The 8,948-nt window shown below is 42.7% G+C and overlaps 1 protein-coding gene across 1 annotated transcript in view; it reads right to left on the bottom strand.

Moving 5' to 3' along the window:
* Positions 1-414: 414 nt before the first annotated feature.
* dnah2 (dynein, axonemal, heavy chain 2) overlaps positions 415-8,948 on the bottom strand; it is a 56,126-nt gene continuing 47,592 nt past the window's right edge. The window contains 16 exon segments of the mRNA XM_056441240.1: positions 415-732; positions 875-1,025; positions 1,529-1,603; positions 2,093-2,269; positions 2,417-2,531; positions 2,984-3,135; positions 3,490-3,724; positions 4,512-4,696; positions 4,990-5,181; positions 5,335-5,525; positions 5,755-5,938; positions 6,117-6,265; positions 6,511-6,694; positions 7,037-7,163; positions 7,548-7,747; positions 8,741-8,885. Of these exon segments, the coding sequence (XP_056297215.1) occupies positions 578-732; positions 875-1,025; positions 1,529-1,603; positions 2,093-2,269; positions 2,417-2,531; positions 2,984-3,135; positions 3,490-3,724; positions 4,512-4,696; positions 4,990-5,181; positions 5,335-5,525; positions 5,755-5,938; positions 6,117-6,265; positions 6,511-6,694; positions 7,037-7,163; positions 7,548-7,747; positions 8,741-8,885 (2,617 nt within the window). The 3' untranslated portion in view covers positions 415-577.

The following is an 8,948-nucleotide window of genomic DNA, read 5'->3' as shown; positions in this document are numbered from 1 at the left end:
CATAAAAACATTGAGAATTCAATGTATTCTAAAACTGAAGTGCTGGTTTCCAATGGTGTTAATTAGCACATATTGTGTATACGTTTTTTCTTTATCGTCCATTACTGTTGTCACACAATGAATAACAGCTCATCAGATTGCCATGACTGACAGTCGCTGGATCCAGATGTTACAGAGAAGCAAGTTTCTATTGAAACATTGCACTTCACAGTCGGAGACTACTCCCCGAGTATGTGAGTGGGTGTTTGAGTATGAGTAGAAAATACTGATGGAAAGATTGATGCAGGTCTACGAAGAGGCTGACAGCCCAGAAAGGAGTGAAACAAGAACAAGAAGAGAAAAAAACCTTTCCAGTATTTTGTCTGACAACCTTAACATGTAAAAGAATGCAATAAATACATTTTAGAAGTCCCACATGGTTTACATTCTTTATTTCACTTGCTGTTTATTAAAGCCTTGTGTTACAAATAAGAATTTATTTTTTAAAGCAGAGAAAGTCAGAAACGGCTTCATCAATAAATAATAAACATGAAGTATAAAAGAGCCAGGCTCAATGTGTGAGTGTGCCTTAAGGCCTTCAGCTGTCCACGCTCATGAGGAGAGCAGTCCCTCTCTTGATCCAGTGGTCTGGGGTCACAGCTCCGGATTTGAGTTCTATACCGACCACAAAAGATGGCCGGCCCGCCCCACCAGAACGCACCGGGAAGTAGTAACACGGACACAGGTACATACCTATACACACACACACGCACACACACACACAGACACACACACACACACACACACAGAGAGAGAAAACAAGAATCCTATGATGAATCATTCAAAAGAGAATAAAACAAAACAAGAGAGGAAGATGGAGGAAAGAACAACTCACTCTTGGCTGCCTTCTTGCGGTTTTCCACAGTTTTGAAGTGGATTGTGGGCATGGGACAGACCATCTTCATGGGTTCAGCTTCCACCAGACAAGCGTTCCTCTTGTCCCAACCAGCCCCCTCCAGGTACAAACCTCGGACAAATACTCCATCCTAAAAGGCAGAGAGGAGAGGGAATGAGCAGGGAAACAAGGAAGAAAATGGAAGTATAAACAGGTGACATTTTTGCGTCGCCATGCTATAAAGTCAATGGAACTTAGAAAGAAAAGGATTGGGAGGGGTAGAAACAAGGGAAAGAGGAAAACAAAGAGGAAGGAGAGGGTTAGGGCAAAGAGAAAGATAGTGGAAACCAGGTAGAAGGAGTACAAGACAAAAAGACAGATCAGTTTGGACAGAAAGAGCTACCAGACAAAGAGGGAGCAACACAACAGATGAACACATGTTTTCACATATTTCAAAACTAGAAATGTAAGCGTGCTTTGTAAAAGAATAAAAAAAGCAATTTGAGGAATTAAAATGTGTTGTGTACATGACATGAAATGAAATGTAAAGTGTACATGACACATGAAAGATCAAAGAAAAAAAGTGGTGTGATGTTAAATTTTTTGACATCCTTTTGGAAATGGAAATGTGTGTAGAGGGGGGGGGGGGGTCACCTTGGGCGGGTAAATGAGGTTCCTGTCATCTACTGTGGACACTATGAACTCCCAAGACAGCGTGTCCACTGATATCTGGAAGGACAGGTAGACACAATGTTAATTGTTGGATGGACAAGATGTTGAGATTAATTTATGGACTCAAGTGAGTGAGAGAAAAGTGTTCAGCAGGTTGAACTTCAATATTCTACACATTAGAAGCTGTATAATCTCAATTTAACATGTTTTAAAGGCTCCTTTTAAACATGTGCCCGTCAGTTTACTTGTAACTTGAAAGGAAAGGACAAATGATTTTCATGTGTTGCATACATGACACCAATCACACCATGCAGAATAATTTCCTGTCAACAGTGTGTTTTTATGTCTGTATTATGTGTACTGTGACATAAACATTGAGAATAAAATATAGATATATATTAAAGCATTTTAGCTATCCAAACATCTTATTTTGTGTCTAAACAGTTAACTGGGAACCCCTTTCATGTTACATATGGCCACTCAAGACAATACAAGCGGTATTCCCTAATGAAGGGGAACCATCTTCCTGGCTGTGTGGACGCTCACGTTGTACTGCCGAGCAGAGGACTGCAGCACCGCGGTGAGGAACCCGTTGGGTAATGTGAAGCTGGAGAGCCAGAACAGGTTGGGGGGCTGGGCCGTCTCTGCCCAGCGTGCAAACTCACTGACCCGCAGGCAAAGATCCCTGGTCCACGCTGCCAGGGGCTTCAGTGAAGGGTACGCCTGGTGTGCAGAGAGAGTGAGACAGAGAGAGTGAGACAGACAGCTGAAATCTCCAGTAATGTCATGCTTCCAGCAGTTGGCGGTCACTCATGATGTAGGTGTCGAGGTATTGCGTGAACATTTTCAAGTGAGGGGTGGGTCTGGTACCTTCTCCCACAGCGGTGGAACACGGATGTCATGGATGTAGCGGAAAGTCTCCTCCAAGCTGGAGGACATCACCACCAAGCCTTTGATCCCCTTCTCCAGCTCTGCCAGGGAGGAACTAACACACAAACACACACACACATACACACACACACACACACACACACATACACACGTCTCATTTTTTACCCCCTTTTACTGTAGATGTTGAGTCGTCACTTCTTCTTAGTCTGTGTCTATTGGGACTACCGTGCATTTGGACATACAGTAGAGGTACAAATAAAGGTTATTGGGAAATTGTTATGCTCGTGGATCTTTGTGTAGCAGGTTTCACTTGAAAATGACTGGTTTGGGTTTTTACATTGAATTCAAATACACTTGGTTTTACCACCAAATAGACATGCCAATATGGCTCATTTTGGAAAAGGGTTTACTAAACCTTATTCTGTAAGAATTGACAATTGCAATTAATGTATCTGGAAAACAGGCTAATGTCTTTCCAAGTTACTATATAGTTTGATCTTACTTAAGGTGGCCCCAACCCAGGACTGATACACACAGAGTTCTTACATGATGGTCTCCAGCAGAGAATTGTATCTCTGGATCTCTTGCATCAGGACTACATTGATAGGGGAGAGGCTGTCCTGGAGAATGGACCTGGTGCCCTCGTAGTCAATCAATGGCGGGATCTTCCCACGGATGTCTGCCAACAGCTCTAATACCTGGAGGCACGTTGCAAACATTGTACAAAAGCAGATCATTTACAAATCTACTAGAAAGTACTTTATTATACAATATCCAGTTTCATTAATGGTGAAAATATAATTTGTGGATGGGGAGGGGGCCCCAAAGATAACTTTTAAAACTTCGACTTCAGTAGATATATCTAAGTCTGAATGCAAAACATCTACAGGTCATTTAAAACATGTTAATATGGCACCTGGGTGAGGAAGTTCTATTGGAAAAGCTTTGACCTTTTTAAAAGGTCATTCAATTGTTGGTCTCATCTTATACCCGTCTATTAAGTTGTGTATTTCCACTAAACTAGTCATCTCTTCCCTCCTCTTCTCCCTCACCTTATCTTCTCCAGTGGACCTAGCCCCTGCAGCAGTAGCGCTGGTGACCTGAGGCTGCAGGGAGAGCAGGGTGTCAAACAGCGTCCTGGTGTCGGCGATCTGGCTCGCAATGTCTGCATTACAGTGCTGGCCAAACACATCAGGGTGCTCTGTGGACGGCAGCATGCTGATAAAGTGAGTGTAGGAGGATTGGGGGCCGTCAAGGGGGATGTGATAGGATTTTGCGGAGGACAACCTGACAGATGAAAGGGGGTGACAAAATACAATGTCAGTGATACATGAATATGATGGGATTCAGAAACATTGGTGTACAATTCCCAATTCCCTTGGAGATATTTTTTTTCATCTCATCAGAAGTAAGTGGTTTAAAAACATAGCTTAAAAAATAAAAACTGTTCAATATAAATGACAAAAACATAGAAAGTTAGTGTACATCCTGACCCCTCAGGTCGTCTGGGACGGGTCTACTTTCTGTTTCAAGTCCGAATTAAACATGGAGAAGCAGCATTTAGTTTTTCTGCTCCACATATCTGGAACAAAGTCCCCAAAAGCTGCAGGTCTGTTGAGACCCTCAGGGACCCGCAAGGACCTGCAGGGACCCTCTGAGACCCTCAGAGACCCTCAGCTCCTTTAAATCCAGATTGAAGGCCTTTTTGTTTGCTGTTGCCTTTAATTGAAGAAGATTCAAGGATATCAATCAATTTCTGCATCTCACTACTACACTGTAACATGTATTCTATTTCTTGCTTTTTGACTGTTTTTAATGTGTTAATGAATTATGAGATTGATTTTAAATCTTGTTTTCTTTAACGTTATGTTTTGATGCTTTAAATGGTTTTATGTGAAGCACTTTGAATTGCATGGTTGTTGAAATGTGGTCTACAAATAAACTGCCTTACTGACAATATGAAAACATTCTATAACACATTCTGCCTGAAAGTATGGAGTGCTATAACAGCCTATTCTTTAAATATACATGTATATGTGTAATAAAAAAATGTGTGTGTGTAAAAGTGCCTTACTTAAATAAGGGCTGGCTCACGACAGCATCACAGAAGTAGTCACTGATGTATGTGGTTAGAAGACGTCTGTCCCATTCGTCCGTTACATGACCTCCATAGTTGACCCCAGCAATGAGGTACTTCAGCGCATCCCAGGGAATCTCCTCAGAGTTATCCAGGTACAGACTAAGCAGATTCTCACTCACCTGGGTGGGAGGGGGGGGGGGGGGGGTAAAGGAGTAAAGGAAGTAAGTAGGCATTATGTTTAGATATATAAATATATGTTTATATATTGTTAAGCTTTATATGCCTTTATGGGCAAGAACAGTGACAGATAGGAAAAGGGGAGAGACATGTAGCAAAAGACCGCAGATCAGATTCAATAAATAGTTCCATGCATTTGAAGTAGATTGTCATTATCCATTAGTCTAACAAACACTCTGACAGGGTAGCCTTTCAGCCTTCAGCTGTTTCCTTTAGTTTAGGATAAAGCTCTGACCTCAAAGTCAGAATCGTTGAATCCATAGACAATGTTCCAGCCTAGCTGTAAAAACTTCTTCCTTTCCAGCAGGACGCTGTGAAAGAAGCAGAGGGAGAAGAGTATCTTCCTGTAGAAGGCGGGTTTTAAGCAGCGGGTGAATTGAGACTCCGTCACCAGCTGGTACAGCCGCTTCATGTTGGCTTTCACGCCCTGAAAACAACAGGGGGCAGTGTTAACGCCACTAAGCAGATCTTACTGTGAAATATGTGCGTGCAAATAAAACTGATTTGTTGACATGTATATCATGTATGACATATAGAAGTTATGTAGAGTCTGGAAATCTGTGTGTGTGAGCACATGGACCTTTGGCGGTTCAGTGGTCATCTTGATGCCAGCCTGCAGGATGGTAATGGGAAAGTTGGGATCTGGCGAAGAGCTCAGCCAGAGTCGGAAGTTGGAGTGAGGCTCCTGCACTTGTAGCTGCTCCACCAGCTTGTCCAGCTCGGGCATCCATGAAAGAGAGAGGTGGCAGTTGGCAAGAAACACCCAGTGACCTGGTGCAGAGAAACACAGGGCTTCAGATAAGCCGATTTAACCTGTATAGATTGTTCATATTTCAGAATCACAAGAGAAGGAAAACGCATAATAAAAGTACTTTGTACACTTTGTCAAGCACATGGGACTTTTGACACTCAACGAATCAGTTGTGGGAGAACAAGTTACACTTCTTAGCCACTGAATGAATCTGACACGAGCAGAAAGACAGAGCAATTGCTGTCGTACCATTTTTGACACCCTCCTCTATCATGCTCTTGGCGATCGGGGCCTGTCCCTGGCCCAGAGAGAGAGCATGGAAGTCCTTGCTCCTACCAGAGGCCTCAGCCAGATGCAGCAGGGCTCCTGTGGGGTCCACCCCAGGAGACAGAATGAAGATCAGAGGACTCCTGCTGGTGGATTCCTCCACAACCTGGAAAGTGAACAGAGAGAGTAGCAGAGAGGGACACAAAAATAAAGGAGAATGTAAGCTGAAATCAAACAAAACAATGCAAATTAAATGTTTTAAACATTTGTTTCATTCAAATTCAAAGCTTTACATCTAATATTCAAGACAGAAGAAGTAACAGGGATTAACAGCAGACACTCACGGCCTTCATGTCGAGAACAGGAGGCTCCACGTAGTGTTTGCCGAGGTTGTGAACGATGAAGGAGGTGACGCATAGGGAGACACGGTCCGGACGCAGAGAGCGCACTATCAGCATCTTCTGGAACTCATTGCAGTTAATCTCCCAATTATCTAGAAGGACAAATTAAAAATCAGAGTGCAAGGTGTGGAAGTAATTAGGGAAGATGTATGATTGACGTGAAATGTGAAAAAGGTCATGAGCAAAGGATATAATGAACACACACTTGACAAATACATTAATAATTGAAGGTACGAATAAATTCTATATCGTCAACCTTTTGCAAAACAATGTCAGTCGAGTACGCTTAAACTTTATTGTTCATCGTAGAGAAAAACTTCCCACAACTCAAACAGACCTGGAAGTGTGGTATTTTCTGGCTCAGCACTGGTGAACCAAAGTTTCCAGTCTTTGGGGTTTTCAAAGGAAGCCTTGATGCCATGGAAGTTGGGCAGCTTATCCAGCTCTGTAATGTTGTCCCAGCTGGAGTCTACCAGCCAACTCGTACAGGGGTTGATCATCTGACCCTCCTTATCAAGTACCTAGAAGCACACCATCAAAGAATCAGTTGTCAAACTATCATTCTATCGGTGATTCAATAAATTGTCTAAACACCCATTAACACATCAATCATACAGCACCAGGCCAGGAAGGTTTTGAAAAACCGAACTGCTAATGGCTATGGGAGTGTTGGGTTTACACCATGGTGGTTATCTTTGAGGGGAAAACTAACTTCTACATGGCTCAACATTTAAATACTCAGGAAAAATGTTGGGGCATTAAGTATTTCCCAGCGTTTGAGAATAAAAGGTTTGTCCTGTTTGATTATTCTGAATCCAATTAGGCCAAAACGAAATGTTTGAGTGTGTACTGCATTTTCTCACAAGTCCTCCTCGGAGAAAGAAGCTGTACTCATCCAGGTTGAGTTTTCCAGCCACCTCCAGGACTTTGGCACAGATCTGGAAGCTAAAGAGCAGCTTATGGCACTCAAACAGACCACGACACGTGTACCTGCAGAGGATAAAATACGGAGTTAGCTAAACAAAAAGGCATAGTGTTTGTTTTTGATTGATAATATGAGAATAATTTAAGTCCAATAAGTGAATTGATAAGATATGAAAAACATTTTTATCAAGGACACAATTATTTGCTACAGTAAGCGCTATGTCTCAGTTCACAGCTGTGGCCAAGGGAGTGAAGCAGGTCCACTCATGTCAAGGTTCCTCGGGCAAGACACTTCCATTGCTGGCTTTCCCATTGGGAGATTGTAAAGCTTTGTTGTCAGCATATACAGCTTGTTTCTACATCATGGTCTCTCTCTGTGCACAAAAACATTTTCTGACTCGCTTGACTCATCGGTACCTGCATGCGCATTTATTAAAAGTGCTGACTCACCTGTATACTGCATAAGTGTGGTAGTCATTGAGGTTGGGGATCCTTTCCTCCAGCTTTTTGCTGCCAATAGTCTTTTCTATGCTCAGGTTGAACAGGTCAATGTAGGCGTCCAGTGAGAACTGGTACATTGGGTCAATGCGGCCCATGTCGTTTAGAATGGAGAAGAGGATGGAGGCTCGTTTGGCACATGGGCGATAGGCCTGTGAAGAGAGAGAGCACTTTAAGTGACATACACAAACTGTTTCCTTTGTCTTCCTAATGGTCCAAAAACCTAGAGATAGTCATCGATCATAACGCCTAATTCCCGTGCTGCCCCAATCCCCCCAACCCTACACCTGACCATAAACTGGTTGTAAGAAGTGGACGTAGTCAATGTGACATCCCCCAGTGGTTTGTGGACTGCCCTTTTGAGGTCTCAAGTTCGGCATTTCAGCCATCCTCATCTTGTTCTTTTTTTTCAACCAGAAATAACAAGTGAGGGGGGCTCAACCGAATGCTGAATAAGACCTTTCTAGGCCATCAAAAAAAGTGACAATATATTCTATGAACTGAAAAAACACTGTGAAAGGCATACACTTCTAAAACAAAAACACATACAACTTCCAGACGGGACAATTCAATTCAATTCAGTTTATTTTGCATAGCCCATTATCACAAATTTGCCTCAAAGGGCTTTACAATCTGTACACATAGACATCCCTGTCTCAGGACCTCACATCAGATCAGGAAAAACTCCCCAAAAATAGAAAAAACCCTTTCACAGGGAAAAAAGAGAAGAAACCTTGAGGAGAGCAACAGAGGAGGATCCCTCTCCCCGGATGGACAGAAGCAATAGATGTCATGTGTACAGAAGGAATCAATGACAATGATGTTGTAGCAAACCTGTCAATCACAAGGTAGCCACACCCTTAGGCATACACCATTTTATGGTCTATTCTATTCTAAATGGGACCATAACTTTAATAAAATAACATTACGCTGTATTGAAGACGACTTGAAACTAGGGATTGAGACCATAAACTCTTGTTCACAATCTTTACGGAGTGAAAAAATGAAAAGAGAAGAAGAGTCATTTTCTTATAGACTTCTAAAAAAGCAGACTTATTTTTGCAAACCTAATCCACTGCTGGCAATTAGGAGGAATTAAAGTTGAAGGCACTTTTCAGACCCAGAGGTTGCTGCCTGCCCCTCACCTCTCTAGCAGCGTCGTTCTCGATCTTGGTCTGCTCGCTGCTCTCAAGCTGCTCTGAAACCTCAGTAGCCGTCAGTTTAGATGTCTGCAGGGTTTTCACCAGCTGCTCATCGTCCAGCAGTGAGCCAGTCGCCTCATTAAGCAGCCTGGTAGAGCAGACGCACAAACAGCATACAACAATATGAAATACAACAAAACAGTGCCTACTA

Source organism: Pseudoliparis swirei, chromosome 20 (assembly GCF_029220125.1).
Source record: "Pseudoliparis swirei isolate HS2019 ecotype Mariana Trench chromosome 20, NWPU_hadal_v1, whole genome shotgun sequence".
Classification (NCBI taxonomy): Eukaryota; Metazoa; Chordata; class Actinopteri; order Perciformes; family Liparidae; genus Pseudoliparis; species Pseudoliparis swirei.
Note: the sequence above shows the minus strand (reverse complement) of the source record. Positions and strands in the feature narration are given on the sequence as shown.